Source organism: Euleptes europaea, chromosome 19, assembly GCF_029931775.1.
Source record: "Euleptes europaea isolate rEulEur1 chromosome 19, rEulEur1.hap1, whole genome shotgun sequence".
NCBI classification, from domain to species: Eukaryota; Metazoa; Chordata; class Lepidosauria; order Squamata; family Sphaerodactylidae; genus Euleptes; species Euleptes europaea.
The window spans coordinates 7080711-7103071 of record NC_079330.1 but is presented as its reverse complement, the minus strand read 5'-3'; the positions used below and the strand labels follow the sequence as shown (position 1 = coordinate 7103071).

Sequence of the window (22361 nt, the reverse complement as noted above, 5' to 3'; positions counted from 1 at the left end):
TGAGCCCATAGCAGGTTTTGAATCTGGGACTTGTCTGGCTTGTAAGGGCTGGTGTGGGATAGGGGTCAGGGTCTAGGCCGAGGATCTGGGATGACCAGGTTCGAATCCCTCGCTCAACCGTGGAAGCCTGCCAGGTGACCTTGGGCCCGTCTGTCACCATCTCTCAGTCTAACTGATCCTCACTAGGTTATGGATTAGGATTAGAAGTGAGAATAATGTGAAAAGCCGCTTTGGGTCCCCGAACAGGCAGAAAAGCAGGATATAAATAAAAAAATTAAAAATAAGGCTGAAGACCTTGATAATGTTCAGTCTGGAGAAGAGAAGGAAGAGGAGGAAGAGGAAGAAGAGGAGGAGGAAAAAGAGGAGGATGAAAAAGAGGAGGAGGAAGAAGAGGAAAAAGAAGAAGAAGAAGAGTTGGTTTTTATATACCGACTTTCTCTACCACTTAAGGAAGAATCAAACCAGCTTACTCCTACACATGAAACCAGCTGGGTGACCTTGGGCTAGACACAGTTCTCTCTGAACTCTCTCAGCCCCACCTACCTCACAGGGTGTCTGTTGTGGGGAGGGGAAGGGAAGGCGATTGTAAGCCGGTTTGATTCTTTCTTAAGTGGTAGAGAAAGTCGGCATATAAAAACCAACTCTTCTTCTTCTTGTCCTTTCTGATTCTTTTAGCTGGAGATGGTGGGGGGGGGGTCGAACCTGGGCCCTTTCCGCACACAAAGCAGATGCTCTACCACTGAGTCACGGCCCATCCCTGTGTTCTTGATTATTTTCCATTTATATTGGGGGGGTTGTATTTTGTTACACAACGTTCTCCCTACCCAAAGCAACACCCCCTCCCCTCGATCTTTTCATCGGCCGCACCCGTATGAAACCCACCGGCAAATTGACGTCACAGTTGTGCTCGCACATGGCCTGCACAACTTCCGTAAAGCCTTTGTTGACTGCGATGTACAGGGCCGTACACTTGACGTTGTTCAAGAGGTCCGGACTGGCGCCTTTGCTGAGAAGCACGCGGACCACCTCGGCTTGGTTTCTGGGGGGGCGAAATCTAAAAATAACTTACAGAACACAGATGTTGCTCCCGGTCACCTCTATTAGCAACCAGCAACCTCTAGCACAAACCCTCTTCTCACACTGCGCAGCTTCTTAAAATGGAGGACGCCAAGGGGTCTGGAAACACCTATGAATGGTCATGGCTCGGGTTGCCAAAACATGCCGCAACCCTTCTGGTGTCACTGAACGAGGGGAACCGCCAGCCCCTGATTTCTGTGGGCCTGGTTATCTCAAGCTGGAGGTGTAGATGCACATGTTTGCAAATCCGTCTTGAACACATGAACACGTGAAGCTGCCTTATATTGAACCAGACCCTTGGTCCATTAAAACCCTTAGTGTTACGCTCTACCCACAGGTTAAATCAAATAGTAAAAAAATTGTTTTGACTCTTTGCAAACTATATAAACTACCCATTAAAATTATTGACATATCGGTGTTTTCAGCAGCATCTGACGGATTAGGTCCATCAGTCAGTATTGTCTACTCAGACCGACAGCGGCTCTCCAGGGTCTCAGGCAGGGGTCTTTCACATCATCTACCTGCCTAGTCCCTTTAACTGGAGATGCCGGGGGATTGAACCTGGGACCTTCTGCATGCCAAGCAGATGCTCTGCCACTGAGCTATGGCCCTTGACGGGTCACCTTCTCGGGTATGAACCTTCCTGGGTACTTAGGGCCAAATTGGACGAGTTTAGGTTTTGGAGGGGGAGGGAAGACCGGGAAACAGGTCCCTGAATGGCTAAGCCACTCACATGCTAGCTAGAAAGGTAAGAGCAGCCAGACACATAACCCCAAGCTGCTCCAGTGAATACGGACAATTTGACCCCTAATAGTACAAATTCAAGGCAGGATCAGATAATCCATATGATTGAGCTCTCTGCCGGTTTCAACAACGTGACGACCAATGGGTTTGCATTGGGCGGGATGGAATTAAGGGAAATTCTCCATGCAATCTGAACGGAGGGGGTATCGGGAACTAATGCTGCTTTCCTGGCAACAAGAAACTCTGGCGTTACTAACCCAAAAGCTGCATAATGGAGGGCCGTGTCCCCTTCTTCGTCTCGTAGGTTGATGCTGGCATGAGCCTGCAACAATATCTTCACCACTTCCACCTGGCCCAGGTAAGAGGCCACCTGCAGTGCCGTCCTGCCCTGGTTTTTTATATCGACCTGTGGAGAATGTAGCACTGATGAAAACGAACGAGTGCCTAACCTTCACCGTCCCCCCACAAGCGGAAAACCAGCATCGCAGGGACTCTGCTTCAGGGGCTGATATCTGCTGCATGCACTTGGAGTTTTGCGTTTGCGCTGACACGTGTGATGTTTGCAAGATGAGCCCCCACGGGCCACAACCCCTTTCTAAAACCACTTGTCGGGGGCCAGAAAAGGTGTCAGTGAGCGCCATGGCACCCACGGCCACCGCGTTGGGGACCCCTGGCAGAAGCCACCCCTTGCTGCTAATAATAATAATAAATTTACTAATACAGTCAACTGACCAATCGCATTCCAACACATCAAAATTTTCCAGACTAAATCGTTTGGCACCGCAGAATCACAGACTGCCCGTAACAATAAAGGGTTCGGATCAATAAACACAACCCCGGGTTAAAATTATCACCTTAAAATTGATAAAATTGTAAAACATTCTAACGATGGTTCTCGAATAAAGCTCTGCGTATTTCAACAGCAACAGCGCGGAACCCGTCGGTTTGGAGCATCAGCGGAGGGTCTTCTCCTAATAGGAGCTTCTTTGCCAAAAGCTCAGACGGCTCATTCCTTGCTGCTGTGAGGTATAACTGGTGGATTCGTGCCAGGTTTCTCTGCCCTGTCCTCCCGCCGTCACAGATTGACTTGCCTTGTCGGAGAACTTCTGAACCAAGTCCCGGACCTTGCTGACGTTTCCGTGGGCTGCTTCGATCACCAGGCGGCCCGGGCTGTCCAATTCCACTTTCTGCGAGAGCAGCCTTCCCAGCACGGAGAGCAAGGTGCCTGCGAAGGGGGTAAGAACTGCCATTAACCGACATGGCAGGAGGGCACCGAATCACGCCTCGTTCAAGGGGGCAGAGGTCAGTGTGAACTAGGGCTGCCAACCTCCAGGTACTAGCTGGAGATCTCCTGCTATTACAACTGATCTCCGGCCGATAGAGATCAGTTCACCTGAAGAAAACGGCCGCTTTGGCCATTGGACTCTGTGGCATTGAAGTCCCCTCCCCTCCCCAAACCCTGCCCTCCTCAGGCTCCGTCCCAATTGTGTAAGGTACCTTCCAGTATTGTAGACTTAACCTCCAGGTACTAGCTGGAGATCTCCTGCTATTACAACTGATCTCCAGTCTGTAGAGATCAGCTCACCTGGAGAACGTGGCCGCTTTGGCAATTGGACTCTATGGCATTGAAGCCCCTCCCCAAACCACGCCCTCCTCAGCCTCCGCCCCCAAAACCTCTGCCGGTGGCACAGAGGGACCTGGCAACCCTAGCGGGAACCCACGTGAGGCTTTGATACCACGCCCCCCAATCTCTTCTCTTACAAGCTAGAGCAAGCCCTAGTCTGGAGGAGGTTGATGGAGGACAGGATCGCTCTCTTAAAGTATTTGAAGGGCTGTCACTTAGAGGAGGGCAGGGAGCTGTTCCTGTTGGCAGCAGGCGAGAGGACCCGCAATAATGGGTTTTAATTGCAGGAGGAAAGGTACCGGCTAGATATTAGGGGATTTTTTTTTTTTACATTTAAGAGTTGTTCAACAGTGGAATCAGCTTCCTAGGGAGGTGGTGGGCTCCCCCACTCCGGCAGTCTTCAAGCAGCAGCTGGACGAACACTTGTCAGGGATGCTCTAGGCCAGAGGTTCCCAAACTTTTTGAGCCATGGAGCACTTTTCAGGAGAGAAATTCGCCACAGAGCACTCATTTTCACCTAAGCACCTATATACTAAACCGAACGACAGTAGTTATTTTTCCTTCCAATCTCTTCACGGAGCAATAGGAGATGTTTCGCGGAGCACCAAATGGTCCGCGGAGCACAGTTTGGGAACCTCTGCTCTAGGCTGATCCTGCATTGGAGAGGGGGCTGGACTAGGTGGCCTACATGGCCCCTTCCAACTCTTCTGATTTCAGTGGCGGCCTGTTCCTGGAGAAGTTGGAATGTTTCCAAACATCCCATCCTAGCACAACAGCTCTCCAAATGTTCCATTCTGTTAGGTCAGCTTAACAAGCAACAACATAACCTAGATAGTTAAGAGACCGTTCCGCCCAAAGCCTAAGAGGCTCTGCTTTCTCTCATAATACCAGAACGCAGGGTCATCTGCTGCAGCTGGAGGGTGAGAGATTCAAAACTGATAAAAGGAAGTATTTCTTCACACGACGCCTAGTTAAACTGTGGAACTCCCTGCCCCAGGATGCGGTGATGGCTGCCAACTTGGAAGGCTTTAAGAGGGGAGAGGACCTGTTCATGGAGGAGAGCGGTATTCATGGCTACTAGTTAAAATGGATACTAGTCACAATGCATCCCTATTCTCTCCAGGATCAGAGGAGCAGGCCTATTATGTTAGGTGCTGTGGAACACAGGCAGGATGGTGCTGCTGCCGTCGTCTTGTCTGGGGGCTTCCTGGAGGCACCTGGTTGGCCACTGTGTGAACGGACTGCTGGACTTGATGGGCCTCGGTTTGATCCAGCAGGACTTTTCTTATGTTCTTATGCCTTCGTCCCAGGCTCTCACTTTTAGATTCCTTCGCATCCTCGATCGTCATGAGGTTAGCGTCCTCTTCTCTCTGGTAGGCCGTCAGGCAGGCAGGGTTGAAGGTCCAGGACTGGCCCGCGAAAGAAACCCGCAAGTCCCCGTCTCCAAAGACTTTGATCACCTTGCCAATGTGCCCAAGGGTCTGCAACGGAAAGGGAAAGGCAATTTTAGGAACAAGGGAAGAGCACCGGTCTCAAGGGGCAGAGGCATCCCCAGATCAGTCAAAGGGTAGGATTTAGGGCTGCCAACCTCCAGGTGGCACCTGGAGATCTCCTGCCATTACAATTGATCTCCAGCCAACCAAAGTAAGTTCCCATGGAGAAAAGGGTTGCGTTGGAGGGTGGACTCCGTGGTATTATACCCTGCTGAGGTCCCTCCCCACCCCAAATCCTCCCCTCTCCAGGCTCAACCCCCAAAATCTCCAGATATTTCTCAACCCAGAGCTGGCAACCCTAGTAAGATTCCAAGCTGGAAAGCCAGAGTACAAAATTGGAGCCAGAGCCCCCACCTTTAAAAATAATAATAAAGATGGTGAACTATCTCCTCCTCAGACAGCACACAAAATGTTTTATGGAAGCTTGCTGGCTACATCGAATTCTATCTTTTGCAAATTCAAGAGGAGGCAGGGCCATGTATATCTTCTGTTATAGATTATTCTAGAGACAAATGGTGTAAACAGGCAGGTGGAGTATGCGCATGCGCGTGAAAGGGAGATTTTTGGGATGCTTCTGCATCAGAGCTGTCCCCTGATTAGTTCTATGCGCTTTAATCAACTCAATGCAATTTTAATCAACTCAATGCAATCTTAATGAAGAAGGAATTTTTAAACATTCATGAAGGAGCATTCCCCCCCCCAGAAAGCCCTACGTAACATTTTTTAACTCTTTCAAGTCACATGTGTTATCCTGTTGCCATCCATACAATAACCCTGAGAGGTAGGGCAGTACTACTGTCCACATGCTGACAGTTGGGGGGAAGGGGATGAGATAAACTCGTCTAAGGACTCCCAGAATGCTCATGGCAGAGGAGATATTTGAAGCTGGGACATTCACTCTCTTATGCCTTGCTATTCTGTTTGCAGAAGACACACGATACATGTCAAAAGTAATCGATCAGTTCTTCCAACCAATTAACTGACTTCCGGCAGTAGCCCAATCCCCAACTTGCATAGGTCTTTGCAGGTCAGCAATTATCAAGAAGAAGGCCTCCTTAACGCATTTCCCCGATGTGCTAATTTTCTACAGGCAGGGAGCATTTTACAGGGTGCGATATTTAAAAAACAAACAAACTCAACATTCCCTTCTCCCCTGCAATCTGAAACGGCGTAGTGTAGATTCCCACTATATTCTGCATTATGGGTCAGAGGGCTGTTCAGGGCGAACATCTGGGATTGTTCTTAGAGGCACTGTCCAAAAAGCATCCATGGGTAAATGAGAAACCACGCATCTCTCCCTCCCCCATACCTGGCTCAAAAACACAGTTAGATAAGGGATATCTACTTACGTCAGCTTACATATAAACACAACTCCTTCATCTTATCATACACACACACACACACACAAACACACACTGTAAAATCGACATCATGCGTCCTCTGTGTTTACATTAAACACATGCAAATGCGCGGCTTGCGTTTCTGTCCCCTTCTCTCTCCCCCTCCCCTAAATTCCTGGGAGAGGCTGAACGCAAGTTTTGTCTCCATTAAATGCCTGTTATTGAGTTATGCGGAGACCACATTGCCATTCCATCAGGTCAACTAATTCCAAAAGCACATACCAAGCTGTAGGCATACATGGTTGCGTGTGCATACGCAACATATATAAATGAGAAAGTATATTAATATATGCACCACTAGGGGGCACTGAATAACAGCCTTTTCCATTCTTATTAAACTAGGTGTAAATACCCAGGCTGGTCAGCCCTGGTTAGTATTGGGATGGGAGACCACGAAGGAATACCAGAGTTGCTATACAGAGGAAGGCATCTGCAAACCACCTCTGTTAGTCTCTTGCCTTGAAAACCTCATAAGGGGTCGCCATAAGTCGGCTGCGACTTGAAGGCAGTTTACACACACACACACACAGAGTACTGTGTTCAGTTTTGGGCACCACAATTTAAAAAAGATGTAGACAAGCTGGAACGTGTCCAGAGGAGGGCAACAAAGATGGTGAGGGGTCTGGAGACCAAGTCCTATGAGGAAAGGTTGAAGGAACTGGGTATGTTTAGCTTGCAGAGGAGAAGACTGAGAGAGGATATGATAACCATGTTCAAGTACTTGAGGGGCTGTCATATTGAGGATGGTGCCGAGTTGTTTTCTGTTGCCCAAGAAGGTCGGATCAGAACCAACGGGTTGAAATTAAATCAAAAGAGTTTCTCCTTCCCTGGAGGTTTTTCAGCAGAGGTTAGATGGCCATCTTGGGCAGATGATGAGAGGGAGGGCATCTTGGCCATCTTCTGGTCACTAGGTGTGGGGGGGAGGTAGTTGTGAATTTCCTGCATTGTGCAGGGGGTTGGACTTGATGACCCTGGTGGTCCCTTCCAACTCTATGATTCTATGATTCTATACCAGGCTAGCCTGCTCTCGTCAAGAGCGTAGGAGCTAAGCAGGGTCAGTACTTTCCTCTGTTCAAAAGTGTAAAATTTCAAAAGGCAACAAGGAAAAAAAACCCCCAAAATAAGGAAAGCAGAAGGAAAGGGAACTGATTTTTTTTATTATTATTTTTTGTTTTTACATTGCCTGGACTGTCTCGGAATAATAAAAGGGCGCTCACCGTGGCCATCTCGTCCGTCCATTCCCCATGGCCCACCTGCAGCTGCTTGACGGTCTCCACGTCATCTATCACCCGGACAACGTCATCGACCCAAAAGGTGTTGAGCTATGAGATAACAAAAGAAAACAATCGGTAGGCTGGGGGGGAAGAGCATGTTAGAGAAAATGCAAGTTTAAGACGACTAACCCCATAGACTTGTGGGAAGGAGGGGAAGAAGGGGGACAGAGGAACCCCAATTTGAGATTTCCGTAGGCACAGTACAGAGTTTCCAGTCAATGTCCAAAAACTGGGCAACTGCCCACGTGTGACTGAAAACCTTTTCCGGCCACTAAAAGAGATGCCCTCTTAGATTTGTTTCGAAGTTCAAACCATTGTTTATTGTAAAGGAAAAATTGTGGATGGTGGATCCATCAAAGAAGAGCACGCCCTTTATACACACACACAAGGGAATTATTTTTATAACACCATCTTAGAAGAGTCTCTCTTTCTCTCTCACACACAGAGAGAGGAATGCCTCTTCTAATCCATTTTAGAACAGGCTGTCTCTCTCACACATACACACAAACACAGAGGAATGCCATCTTAGGAGATGTGTTCCTTCTTTTCTCAGGTCTGGTCCAGGGCAGGCCCAAAGCTAAGCAGGGCCGCCCCTGTTTGGTACTTGGATAAGAGAGCATTAAGGAAGTCCAGGGGGTTGCTCTGGAGAGAAGAAGAAGAGTTGGTTTTTATAAGCCGACTTTCTCTACCACTTAAGGGAGAATCAAACCGGCTTACAATCACCTTCCCTTCCCATCTCCACACCCTGTGAGGTAGGTGGGGCTGAGAGAGTGTGACTAGCCCAAGGTCACCCAGTGCAGGCTTCGTGTGTAGGAGTGGGGAAACCAACCCGGTTCACCAGATTAGCCTCTGCCGCCCATGTGGAGGAGTGGGGAATCAAACCCGGTTCTCCAGATCACAGTCCACCGCTCCAAACCACTGCTCTTAACTACTACACCACGCTGGCAGAGGCAGGCCATGGCAAACCACCTCTGCTTGTCTCTTGGCTTGAGACCAGAACTAAATTTAAGCCTACTAATGTCATATCCCCATTCCTGGTTCTTCGCTACCTCCTAAGGGAGTATTGACAGGATATACTGACAGAACTCACCTTGGTCAGAGCTCCCGGATGGAAGGTCCAGCGGATATCACTATTGAACTGCACTCTTACGTCTCCCCGGTCGGTGATTCTGTGTACGGTGCCTGTTTGGCCGATGAACTTTTAGGGTGGAGAAGAGGCAGAGGAGAATTGGGGTGGAGGGGAGGGCGAGAAAGGGAAAAAAATGTGAAGACCACCACGTGAAAGCAAAAGTTGGGAGATATGGAATTATGTTCAGGTGCTAGATGTATCAATGTGATAAATTGTTAAGGATTTGGGCCACACCTCGGCCATTTTCGGGTTCCAGCCCCCGTGTCCTTCTTGCATTTCTCGCAGGATGTCGATGTCCAGGAGACACTTCACTTTGTCGCCGTGCTGGAACGGGTGCCTGTCCGTGCTCTCCTTCTTCTGCAACTCTGCGGGCTTCCCTGTGGGGGACAGAGAACTTCGAGTTGAAATGCCGCCCCCAAAATGGACGGGGCACATTTGGTAACAGCTTGTCTGCCCCTCGTATCCGGATCTGTCCATCTTTCTTCTTTTCACAAGCAGTCTGGTGGTTGGGGGCTAAGATTTCCAAGGTATGAGCTTTTGAGACTCAAAGCTTCCTCTGGCAGATTCTGATGGCTAATCTTTTTGGAGTAAACACCTCTGATGGCCAAGCTACATATGACATTAGGAATCCACTATCCAAACTGCAAACACGAGCAGGTGTGGGTGTGGGTATCCCTGGGAGAGGGAAGAGTTACTCCCCCAGTTGGACGAGACCCCCTGGACTACTTTTAGTCCTGGTAGGAAATTGACGACAGACACAGTAGAGCAAGGGTGTCAAACTTGTTTGTTACAAGGGCCAGATGTGGTATAAATGTCCCTTTGTGGGGGTCAAGCCATGCCTCGTCAGCCCAGATTGAGAGTGGGGGGGCTGCCTCAGCTGGCTCGCGGGCCAGATAAGCGCTCTCAAGGGGATGGATCCGGCCCGCAGGCCTTATGTTTGACACCCCTGCATTAGAGGTACCTGTATATTATTTTCCAACTGGGAAAAAGCAAAGCATTTTTGGAGGTGATTTTTGATCGAGCAAGGGGCAGGGAGAGATAAGCTTCCCTTGTCCAGTGTGGTGGCCTCAATCCATACCCCTTCTCCTTCCACGGGAGCCCCTGGCAGTTAAATTACACATCTGGGGATCTGATCACCGATCCTTAACATCCCCTGTACTTTGGACATTAAAGACGAGCAGTAAGCCCTCTTTTACACCCTAGATATATTCCATGAACCCCAAGGATCAAGCGGTCCCACCTAATTTAGGGAGATGCTCTTTATAGTAAAAGCCTCCAGACGCTTCCACAACGCACTTCAGGTCCACCTTTCCTTTGTGCCCGACTCGGTACACGTTCGTGGTGCCGTCAACCCACGTGACACTGGCCACGCTTCGGCCGGTCTCCACGTCCCAGCCACGGATGTCAATGACTCGCCCGATTTTGCCTTCGCCCCCTGAACAAAAGGCAAAAAAGAAAACAGAAAATAGACATTCATGAACACACACGGGAAAGGCAGGCCGCACGTAACTCAGTGACCTTCGGGTCCGAGTTGGGATTTATAGTTGGGGCTCCAACTATAGCGAGCCGGTGTGGTGTAGTGGTGAAGAGCGGTGGTTTGGGGCAGTAGACTCCAATCTGGTGAACCAGGCTGGTTTCTCCACTCCTGCACATGAAGCCAGCTGGGTGATAGTGTCGCCAGGTCCTTCTTTGCCACTGGTAGGAGGTTTTGGGGGCGGAGGAGGGCGGGGTTTGGGGAGGGGAGGGACTTCAATGCCATAGGGTCCAATTGCCAAAGCGGCCATTTTCTCCAGGTGAACTGATCTCTATTGGCTGGAGGTCAGTTGTAATAGCAGGAGATCTCCAGCTAGTACCTGGAGGTTAGCAACCCTACTGGGTCACCTCAGGCTACTCATACTCTCTCAGCCCCACCTACCTCATAAGGTGTCTGTTGTGGGGAGGGGAAGGGAAGGAGATTGTAAGCCGGTTTGAGTCTTCCTTAAGTGGTAGAGAAAGTTGGCATATAAAAACTAACTCTTCTTCTTCGTCTTCTAAATAAAGCAAGTTAAAAAAAACAACAGTGGAGAATGGACAGACTTTTTCTTCCCCTGCTGACATACAAGGCAGCCCCAAAGCCCTGGGGCGGTTTTGCTCCGACAAGCTGCCGCACTCTCACAAATGATTAATGTTCCAAGAAAGTGGATAGGATTGAGACAAGTTGCTGTGGCAGAAAGCTAAAGGGAAGAGATTCTGCATTGGTAAGCATGGATTGGTAAGGACACACGCCAGCTGGTTAAAATCTACTGTGGAAGGGCAGGGAGGAAATCTTTGCTATCTGGTGGAGGAAAACGCTGTGAAGTTAGGGTTGCCAGGTCCCTCTTCGCAACCGTTGGGAGGTTTTTTGGGGCGGAGCCAGAGGAGGGCGGGGTTTGGGGAGGGGAGGGACTTCAATGTCATAGAGTCCAATTGCCAAAGCGGCCATTTTCTCCAGGTGAACTGATTTCTATCAGCTGGAGATCAGCTGTAATAGCAGGAGATGTCCAACCAGCATCCGGAGGTTGGCAACCTATGTCAAGCCACAGCCGACTTATGGCAACTTTGAAGAGTTTTCAACGCAAGAGACAGAGGTGGTTTGCCTCTGTCAAGTCACCCTGGCCTGCCTTGGTGGTCTCCCATCCAAGTACTGTCCAGAGGTGACCCTGCTTAGCTTCTGAGATCTGATGAGATATGGCTTGCCTGGGCCATCCAGAAGAGGAAGAGCTGGTTTTCATACTCCGATTTTCTCTACCTTTAAGGAGTCTCAAACTGGCTTACAATTGCCTTCCCTTCCTCTCCCCACAGCAGACACCTTGTGAGGTAGGTGGGGCTGAGAGAGTTTGGAGAGAGTGTGACTAGCCCAAGGCCACCTAGCTGGCTTCATGTGGAGGAATGCGGAAACCAACCGGGTTCACCAGATTAGCGTCCGCTGCTCATGTGAAGGAGTGGGGAATCAAGCCTGGTTCTCCAGATCAGAGTCTGCCACTCTTAACCACTACACCATACTGGCTCTTTGCTAGCTACAGGGGTTATTTAAAAAAACCTCACATTTGAGCTCACCTGAAAATGCAAATTGCCCCAAAGTGCCCCAAATTTGGCCACGCAGAAAAAGAGCATGGCAGTGGATTCCCTACACATGCTCTTTAGTTGCACCTTGTCTATGGTCTACTCTCCACTGCCCACTGCCTTCGTCCCTACAATCTCTCTGGCTGCTTCTCCCGCACCTAAGGATCCCATACATACGTCTCCAATGCTCCATGGGGAGAAGAAGGAGAGTTGGTTTTTATATGCCGACTTTCTCTACCACAAGGAAGAATCAAATTGGCTTACAATCACCTTCCCTTCCCCACAACAGACACCCTGTGAGGTAGGTGGGGCTGAGAGAGCTCTAAGAGAGCCATGACTAGCCCAAGGTCACCCAGCTGGCTTCATATGGAGGAGTGGAGCAACAAATCCAGTTCCCCAGATTAGAGTCCGCCGCTCATGTGGAGGAGGGGGGAATCAAACCTGGTTCTCCAGATCAGGGTCCGCCGCTCCTAGCCACCGCTCTTAACCACTACACCACACTGGGAGATGCAGGTGTGAGAGCATACAGGGGTGGGAGCCAGAGACGAAAGCTGCGGGCAGGTAGAGAATGAAACTCATGCTCGTGCGAAATGAAAACCGCAAGAAAGCGATAAAGACAATATTTTAGCAACGTCTTTGAAAAAGTGCTGAGGTTCTCTAGACTCCCACAGTTAGGGTTGCCAGATCCCTTTTTGTCACCGGCGGGAGGTTTTTGGGGCAGAGCCTGAGGAGGGCGGGGTTTAGGGAGGGGAGGGACTTCAATGCCATAGAGTCCAAGGGCCAAAGTGGCCATTTTCTCCAGGTGAACTGAACTCTATCAGCTGGAGATCTGTTGTAATAGCAGGAGGTCTCCAGCTAGTACCTGGAGGTTGGCAACACTACCCACAATGGGGCCCCTCCCCCTCTTAAAGGGGAAAAAAACCCTCCTTACCATCCTGGTTAGCCCATTCCCAGTCGGGGCCCCGGACCACTTTCGCTCCTTGAAAAGTCCCCTTTAAGGTGACGCGAGGCAAGTTCTGCCGTGGGGTCACAGTGACTCTGCAAGGAAAACAGAAGAGCCGTGAAATAAAAGAGACAGGCTATTAATCCAACTGCTTGTACAAACGCTTTGGCTGCAGCGTCCGATCCAAACTTTACGACGTTGCTCAGCGGGGATTTGAACTCCCATCTCCCAGAGACTAGTCCAATGCTCTAACCGCTATGCAACACCTGCTCTCTTTGACAGAAGGGCATGCTAACTACCATATTTACTCAAAAGGAAGGCAACCCTGAATGTAAGATGACCCCCCCCCCAAATGTTATAGCCACCCCCCAAAAGATTTTACTGGACATAACTGTAACTTGTATATTAATGTAAGACAACCCCTTTTTTTGAGGGGGGAACCTAATCTTGCATTGTAGAATGAATGCTTACAGCCTAGGGTTACCAGCTCCGGGTTGGGAAATACCTCTGGATATTTTGGGGGTAGAGTCTGTGGATAGGTTTGCCAACCTCCAGGTACTAGCTGGAGATTTCCTGCTATTACAACTGATCTCCAGCCGATAGAGATCAGATCACCTGGAGAAAATGGCCGCTTTGGCAATTGGACTCTATGGCATTGAAGTCCCTCCTCTCCCCAAACCTCACTCTCCTTAGGCTCCGCACCAAAAACCTCCTGCCGATGGCAAAGGTGGACCTGGCAACTCTATCTGGGGAAGGTGGGGTTTGGGGAGGGGAGGAACTTCAATGGGGTATAATAGAGTCTACCTTCCAAAGTGGCCATTTTCTCCAGGTAGGGCTGCCAGCTCCGGGTTGGGAAATACCTGGAGATTTTGGGGGTGGAGCCTGAGGAGGGCGGGGTTTGGGGAGGGGCTTCAATGCCATAGAGTCCAATGGCCAAAGTGGCCATTTTCTCCAGGGGAACTGATCTCTATCGGCTGGAGATCGGTTGTAATAGCAGGAGATCTCCAGCCACCACCTGGAGGTTGGCAACCCTAAAAATACAGACATGCTGGGTTTGATCAGGAACAGGGACCGGGCACAGGGAACAGAAAACAGGCGCTGACCCTGGGAAACAGGGACAGCTGGGAGCCTGTGGGAATTTTCTTTGGTAAAAACCCTAATCCTTTCATGAAAATAAGCTGTGCACATCTGCCGTATCTGCAGCAACAGACTTCGGTTTGTTCAATTAATCCTGAGTGCAAATGTTGGATTGTTTTTAAATTCCACACACACCCCACACCAATATTTTCTTCTCTGGCTCCACATTGCCTCTGCAAAAAGATCCTGAGCACAGAGAAGAATCCAAAGGTCATAGCTGGTGCTCTGGGCCTGCCGATTCCCATCATCGAGGTGTCCTACACTGCTAGGGTTGCCAACCTCCAGGTACTAGAAAAAGAACAGTACAACTCAATATATTCAAACAATGTATTACTTACTACTAAGTGCATAAACGATATAAAATAACAAGGTGATTACATACAAAAATTACAATATATAGAAAAGATGAATATTTCTATCCCAGTATATTTTGACAGTCGCGTTGTTCTTTGGAGACAGCTAGTATGCTTAAGATATAAATATAATTGCTTAAGGCTTATTGAGATATTGACTTCATCTTTAGTATCTATTGTAATTTTTGAATGTAATCACCTTGTTATTGTATATCGTTTATGCACTTAGTAGTAAGTAATACACTGTTTGAATATATTGAGTTGTACTGTTCTTTTTCTAGTACCTAATAGTAACAGTACAGTGAGTCTTTCTATACAACCTCCAGGTACTAGCTGGAGATCGACTGCTATTACAACTGATCTCCAGCTGATAGAGATCAGTTCCCCTGGAGAAAAGGGCCGCTTTGGCCATCGGACTCTGCGGCATTGAAGCCCCTCCCCTCCCCAAACCCCGCCCTCCTCAGGCTCCGCCCCAAAAACCTCCCGCCGGTGGCAAAGAGGGACCTGGCAACCCTACAGAGCTGTTTCCACCCTGGGCCAGCAAAAGCCCCTCCACGAAATTTAATCGAGCCAAAATTTCGTGCCAGCAGAGCCCCGAGAATGGATACCTTAATTAAAATGGTTATTAAAGGCGATACTGCGGTGATTAAACACATCCCCCAGGGCGGTTCTGCTGCACGCTTAATAGCCTTAGTCCGTCTCCAGGGTTTGGAAGCAAAACAACTCCAATTAGATTAAAATCCAGGAGGCCCGCGCTCCAGGCGCACGGCCTCGCCTCATGCATCACGCCGCCCGGCAGAGTTCAAGTCAAGGTTGCGTGCTTGCATGTGGGCCCAGAACGGGGAAGCCCACGCCCCACACATATTTCCGTTCCAGGCATGTTTGCCCAAAGGGTCAGCTCGGATTCGGGCTCTTTAAGCCGAACCTGGGCCCGGAGCGTGTCTCGAAACTGGGGTTGCCAACCTCCAGGTAGTAATCCAAAATAGACACCTTTGTGTACATACGTAGTTATTCAGAATCTGACACAGATCATCTATACAGCTTCCGAGGTCGGTAAAATAAATCGCCAGCTTGCTGGGGGTAAAGGGAAGATGACTGGGGAAGGCACTGGCAAACCACCCCGTAAAACAAAGTCTGCCTAGGAAACGTCGGGATGTGACGTCACCCCATGGGTCAGCAATGACCTGGTGCTTGCACAGGGGACCTTTACCTTACTTTTAGTATAACTAAACGAAGACTGTATTGTACAAAATACACATAACATACACATAACGTACATACATATGCAAAACTGTTACACTGAATATTTTTCACAGTACAAAAATCTCAGTCCTGTATACCAATAATGGTTACTTATCTTCCAAATATAAATTGCAGGTAAGTATTATTCAAAAGACTCAGTCCTGTAGACCAATAATTATTCTTTCTCTTTCAGGTATGGATAGCAGGTAAGTACTATTCTTTCCAGAAGCAGGAGGGTCACGGAAATAGAGGGGAAGGCGATCGTTTCAATTCTTCATCAGTTCCACCTCACCAACCTAGCATCCCATATGTCTTATTCCTTGCCATAGAATCTGTAAGTAACAGACTCACAAGGTTCCTTCTCAGGATACCTCCAGGTAGTAGCAGGAGATCTCCTGTTATTACAACTAATCTCCAGCAGATAGAGATCCTTTCACCTGGAGAAAAATGGCTACCCTTGGCAATTGGACTCTATGGCATTGAAGTCCCTCCCTTCCCCAAACCCCGCCCTCCTCAGGCTCCACCCCAAAAACCTCCCGCCGGTGGCAAAGAGGGACCTGGCAACCCTACTTGAAACTGGGACCGGGGGGATGTCAGGCAAAGGAAAAGAAAGCAAAAGAAAAAAAACCAGGAGATAGCTGGAAAACAGTGGAGAGGTTTCTACAGTTCGGGTTTTTTACTCCCCTAATTTTAATTTGTATAGATTTTAGATTTTTCTGCAAACCTAATGTTTGCCCCAGGTTTGTAATAACATCTACCTACTCCCCAATGGCCCCATTGCTAGGAGTTTTTGATCTGCTGTCTGGAGCCTTGTTCAGTATCATATATGTGATGTGATTGGAGATCTATGTGCTTGTGGACAAAAAAACTCAACAGGTCCATTATTATAGTAGCATTATATCCAGTAATGTGTGGAGTCTGTGTCAAGGTCCACCAAGACATTCTGGCCAATACGAGGTCTCGGGCTGCCAACTCCAGGTTGGAAAGTTCCTGGAGATTTAAGGGTGGATCCTGGAGACAGCAGGGTTTGGGGAAGGGAGGGACGTCAATGTTTTATTTTTATTTATTTTCTTCGATTTCTGACTCGCCCTCCCTGGCAAAAAACGGGCCCAGGGCGAGTTACAACATTAAAACAATATACAGTCGTAGTCAATGGGGTTATAATGCCAAAGAGTCCACCTTCTGAAGCAGCCATTTTCTCCAGGCGAACTGGCCCCTGTCATCTAGAGATCAGTTGTAATTCCAGGAGATCTCCAGCCAGATTGGCAAAGATGCCGCTTCACTGCAATAGGTAGGGTTGCCAGGTCCCTCTTCGCCACCAGCGGAAGGTTTTTGGGGCATAGTCTGAGGAGGGTGGGGTTTGGGGAGGGGCTTCAATGCCATAGAGTCCAATTACCAAAGCGGCCGTTTTCTCCAGGTGAACTGATCTCTATCTGCTGGGGATCAGTTGTAATAGCAGGAGATCTCCAGCTACTACTTGGAGGGGGGCAACCCTAGCAATAGGCCGGAGCTAGGTAACGTGATACTCCCCACGATCTTTAATTAAAAGCATTGGGGACAGATTTGCTCCCTGACGCTGTGTTCCTTCAAACGCTGCAACTCTTTAAAAAGAATATTTTGCCACCATGAGGACTAGAACATTGCTTCAAAAACAAAAAAAACCCAGATCCTAAGAGCTGCTCAGTTCTATGTGGAAAGGTCTTCATGATTTGCCCGAGACTGCTGCAACTCTTTAAAAAGAATATTTTGCCACCATGAGGACTAGACCCTTGCTTTCAAACCAAAAAAACTCCAGGTCCTCAGGGCTGCTCAGTTCTCTGTGGAAAGACCTTCACGATTTGCCCAAGACTGCTCCAGCTCTAAAGAATATTTTGCCACCATGAGGACTAGACCCTTGCTTTTAAAACAACCCTCTCTTGAGATTCTCTGAACAGCCCGATTCCGTACTTAAATTTCTCCTGCAGCCCCACGGTCCAATATTTATCTAACCTCCTTTCTCACCTTTCTGCCACAGCGTGAGCAGCTGGGATGCTAAAATGTGCACACATGTAAAGAAAGAACTGATTAAAAAACACAAATGACAACGGCATTCCCTTTCCCGCTATGTTGTGTGTATTTTTAAGCATCAAGTTAGGGTTTCCCCCCCACTTCCAAAGTAAGTGGGGAAATTAATTTAGTTCATTTTATCCATCCATTTTGATAAATTACTCCAGCCCATTCTGTGCGCAAAGACTACCCCCTTTTACCCCCCCTACCTAACTCCCCCCTCTCCATCCACCCCCCGAGGTCCTGTCCTTTGCCCAGAGATGGCCAAGATTTATTACTTTAGCCAGATGTGAATTTCCTAATCAACACATGACCATCTGGCTCGAACGTAACCTTCACTTTTGGACAGCCTGTCTCTGTGGCAACATCTGGCTTCTATGCTACAAGCTGGCGACCGGCCCAACCCTGTTTTGCCTCAATGCACAGCTCAGTTCGGCTTATCCAGCAGAGGGAAGGAAGAGAGGATATTCTGGGAGCCGGCCCCTTTCGGAGACCGGGCAGTGGACAGAAGTGTAGAATGTACAAGGGGAGATCTCCTGGGAACCCTGTATACACCACCTTGGATCATAAGAACATAAGGAAAGCCCTGCTGGATCAGACCGAGGCCCATCAAGTCCAGCAGTCTGTTCACACCGTGGCCAACCAGGTACCTCTAGGAAGCCCACAAGCAAGACGACTGCAGCAGCACCATCCTGCCCATGTTCCACCGCACCCAAAATAATAGGCATGCTCCTCTGATACTAGAGAGAACAGGTATGCAGCATGACTAGTATCCATTTTAACTAGTAGCCATGAATACCCCTCTCCTCCATGAACATGTCCACTCCCCTTTTAAAGTCTTCCAAGTTGGCAGCCATCACCACATTTTGGGGCACGGAGTTCCACAATTTAACTATGCATTGTGTAAAAAAATAGTTCCTTTTATCTGTTTTGAATCTCTAACCCCCCAGCATCAGCAGATGACCCCACATTCTAGTATTATGGGAGAGGGAGAAAAGCTCCCTGTCCACTCTCTCCAAACCATGCATAATTTTATAGACCTCTATCATGTCTCCCCTCAGCCGCCTTCTTTCCAAGCTAAACAGCCCTAAGCATTTTAACCGCCCCTCAGGGCAGTTGCTCCAGTCCCCTGATCTTTTTGGTTGCTCTTTTCTGCACCTTCTCAAGCTCTGTAACATCCTTTTTTAGGTGTGGTGACCAGAACAGTACACAGTATTCCAAGTGTGGTCTCACCATAGATTTGTACAAGGGCAGTATGATAGCAGCAGTTTTATTCTCAATTTCTCGTCTAATTATGGCCAGCATGGAATTTGCCTTATTCCTATTATAACACGCTATCATCTAGCTCCATCTGAATATCTCTCTGTTATAGAGCTAAATAAGCAAAGGAGAGCCCTAACCCTGGCAAGAGGGTCGGCCTTGCCTTCAGCAATCCTGGAGGGAAAATATAGGAAGTTATCGAGATCTGAGTGGGGATGCCCTTGCAGGTCAGGTGAAATGGAAAGTATAAGTCATGTTCTATTTTTGGCATATCTATTACGAGGGAATCCGTCAGAAGCTAATTCTTCCTCTCATTAACGCAATGGAATCCAGTCCGGAGGAAGAGAAAATGACATTCCTCTTATGGGAGGGAGAATCTCAGTGTTATTTACAGGTAGCCAAATATTGTTCTGCGGCAATTAAAATCCGCTTGGAAAAGGTTACGAGTGTTAATAAGGTTAATTTTAATGGATATAATTTTACGAAGAGATTATATTGTAATGTTTTATTACAAGGTTTTATTAACAAGTTTTTATTAACAAGGTTTGTACCTTTTCTGGCTAATGCCGTAATAATAAATCTCTCTCACACCACCTTGCATTCCACAATGGAAGAAAGGTAGAATGTAAAATACAGGTTGAGTATCCCTTATCCGGACATCCAATATCCAGACTGACCCGAAAACCGGACTTTTCAAGCCGGCAGGCATTGCTCACCGGCACTCAGCAGCCCGCCAGTTTGCTTTCTAATGGTTCAATGTACACAAAATTGTTAAAAATATTATTTAAAATTACACTCAGGCTATGCGTATAAAGTTTGTATACAACATAAATGAATGCTGTGTTTAGATATCCCCAAGATATCTCATTATGTATATGTAAAAATTCCAAAATATTCCAAAATACGGAAAAATCCAAAATATGGGCCACTTCTGCTCCCAAGCCGTTTGGGTAAGGGATACTCAACCTGTATAACCTCCCACACAAAAACTAACAAAGCTACCTTCAAAAGAGTCAGATTGTTTGGCTCATATAGCTCAATACCATCTACTTTAACCAGTAGCAGCCCTTCAGGTCTGAGTCCAGGAAATGTCTTATCAAGTACTAGAGGTCTTTCAGCTATCGGGGTTTGAACCAGTGACCTTCTGCCTGCAAAGTGAATGCTCTTCCTCTGAGCCACAGTCTCTCCCTGAATTCTGATGGGACTTGGATAACCAGAGTGGTGGAGGAAAGTGCCATCAATTTGCAGCCAACTTACTGCAACCCCACAGGGTTGAACACATGAAGCTGCCTTCTACTGAATCAGACCCTTGGTCCATCAAAGTCAGTATTGTCTACTCAGACTGGTGGCGGCTCTCCAGGGTCTCACGTAGAGGTCTTTCACATCACCTACTTGCCTGGTCCCTTTAACTGGAGATGCCGGGGATTGAACCTGGGACCTTCTGCATGCCAAGCAGATGCTCTGCCACTGAGCCATGGTCCCTCCCAAGAGATGTTCAGAGGCGGTTTGCTATTGCCTGCCTCCCCGCAGCGTCCCTGAAAGTCCTTGGTGGTCTCCCATCCAAATACCAACCAGGGCTGACCCTGCTTAGCTTCTGAGATCTGACGAGATCAGGATAGCCTGGGCCGTCCAAGTTAGGGCAGATAACCAGCATAGTCAACACCAAATGGTCTTTATACCCCTATTCAGCACAAACCTCACTGGGTAATAGGGTTGCCAGGTCCCTCTTCACCACTGGCAGAAGATTTTCGGGGCAGAGCCTGAGGAGAGTGGGGTTTAGGGAGGGGAGGGACTTCAATGCCATGGAGTCCAATGGCCAAAACGGGCTGATCTCTATCAGCTGGAGATCAGTTGTAACAGCGGGAGATCTCCTGCTATCACCTGGCGGTTAAACAAGACAAGGGCAGGGTACTGCTTCAGAGATCTGCTTGGAACCTTCTTGGTCTCCGTATCTTTCTCCTACTATGGTTTTGTAATTTCTCATATTGCGCATTGGGCTGATGAAGCCAAACGCGAAACGTGCCAAACTGATCTAGATAACATGTACCCCGAAGATTTCTGTGATATCAACCCTGGATTCATGCCTTTCAATGGAACGGCATTACGTCTCTATGGACGTTTGCCTTATGAATTGAAACTGACATTCATTGACGTTCTTTGTTAACTGTTTGCCTTGATACTTACCAGGTTTGATTCGTTTGTCTGTTTGTACCATGTAGGTGTTTTGTATGTTTTTCATGTTTGCACTGATTTTGTAACTTCACTCTTGTAATATAGCACTTTTTGTAGCCATTATTTGGGTACTGTTCCTTTGTCTGCAATTACCTGGAGGTTGGCAACCCTACTGGGTAAGCAAAGACCAGCTATCCACTTTATTGGCTGATTTATTTCAGGGATCTCTCTTTTACTGTTTGGGAAAGAACGAAGGCTAGCAGTAAAAACATCACATAAAACCTCCAACAGTAAATATGACCACCTCAATTTCAGTCAATCAAAACCAATTATGCTCAACAAGACAGCGCTGGAAACACCAAGAGTCACCATAAATCTTATGCCGACACGCCGCTGTTGGTCACATCCGCAATTCCCAGAACAAGAGCTTTTTCAAATTAAGCCAGATCTGCAAAAATCACAAAAATCGGCAAGCAGAAGGCCACTCAGGGATAGGGCGAGTCTTTCCAAAACCCTGTTTGCCACCAGGAGGACTAGACTCTTGCTTTAAAAACAACCCTCTCCCGAGATTCTCTGAACAGCACAATTCCAATGAAAAACCCAGATGCACAAAAACGTTTTAATTAAAAAGTAGGGAATGCCCGGGGTGGGGGGAGGATGAATTTCACGGGAGCAAGTGGGGTAGAGGATGTGATTTTTCTCTCCCTCACTCTTATAATATAAGCATTATTTATAATATTATGCTGGATTGGGTCTGGGAGGTATCATTTAAGAAAGTAGATTGTGAACCCTTGTAAGGACTAGTTTTTTAAAATCCTCTGCCCAGAGAAAACTAGCATCTCAAGGAAAAGCCTTTCTACCTAGCCGCTTTCCCTGACATGCTAGATTTCTACATATGAAGTAGGGTTGCCAGGTTCCCCCTCTCCCCCGGCCACTGGCCAGGAGGAGGGTAGGGTTGCCAGCTCCAGGTTGGGAAACTCCTGGATATTTTGGGGTGGAGCCTGGGGAGGACAGGGACCTCAGTGGGGTACAATGCTATAGAGTCCCCCCCCCCCCCAAGCCTCCATTTTCTCCAGGGGAACTGATCTCGGTCATCTGGAGACTGAAGGATAGATTATCCAGACACAAACCCCCTACCCAGCCTTAAATTCCTATGCTCTCTCTGTGTGTGTTAAGTGCCGTCAAGTCGCTTCCGACTCATGGCGACCCTATGAATCAAAGTCCTCCAAAATGTCCTATCTTTGACAGCCTCGCTCAGATCTTGCAAATTGAGGGCTGTGGCTTCCTTTATTGAGTCAATCCATCTCTTGTTGGGCCTTCCTCTTTTCCTGCTGCCCTCAACTTTTCCTAGCATGACTGTCTTTTCTTTGTCAGAGTGCGTACTTC

The 22361-nt window shown here is 48.1% G+C and overlaps 1 protein-coding gene across 1 annotated transcript in view; it reads right to left on the bottom strand.

Annotated features, from left to right (window-relative positions):
* MIB2 (MIB E3 ubiquitin protein ligase 2) overlaps window positions 1–22361 on the bottom strand; it is a 41154-nt gene that overhangs the window by 10886 nt on the left and 7907 nt on the right. Inside the window, exons 3-11 of the mRNA XM_056865201.1 lie at window positions 12754–12860; window positions 9982–10176; window positions 8976–9118; window positions 8703–8810; window positions 7556–7660; window positions 4764–4926; window positions 2913–3046; window positions 2079–2227; window positions 883–1039 (exon numbers count right to left, since the gene is read on the bottom strand). Coding sequence (XP_056721179.1) covers window positions 883–1039; window positions 2079–2227; window positions 2913–3046; window positions 4764–4926; window positions 7556–7660; window positions 8703–8810; window positions 8976–9118; window positions 9982–10176; window positions 12754–12860 — 1261 coding nt within the window. The remainder of the gene's footprint in view (window positions 1–882; window positions 1040–2078; window positions 2228–2912; window positions 3047–4763; window positions 4927–7555; window positions 7661–8702; window positions 8811–8975; window positions 9119–9981; window positions 10177–12753; window positions 12861–22361) is intronic.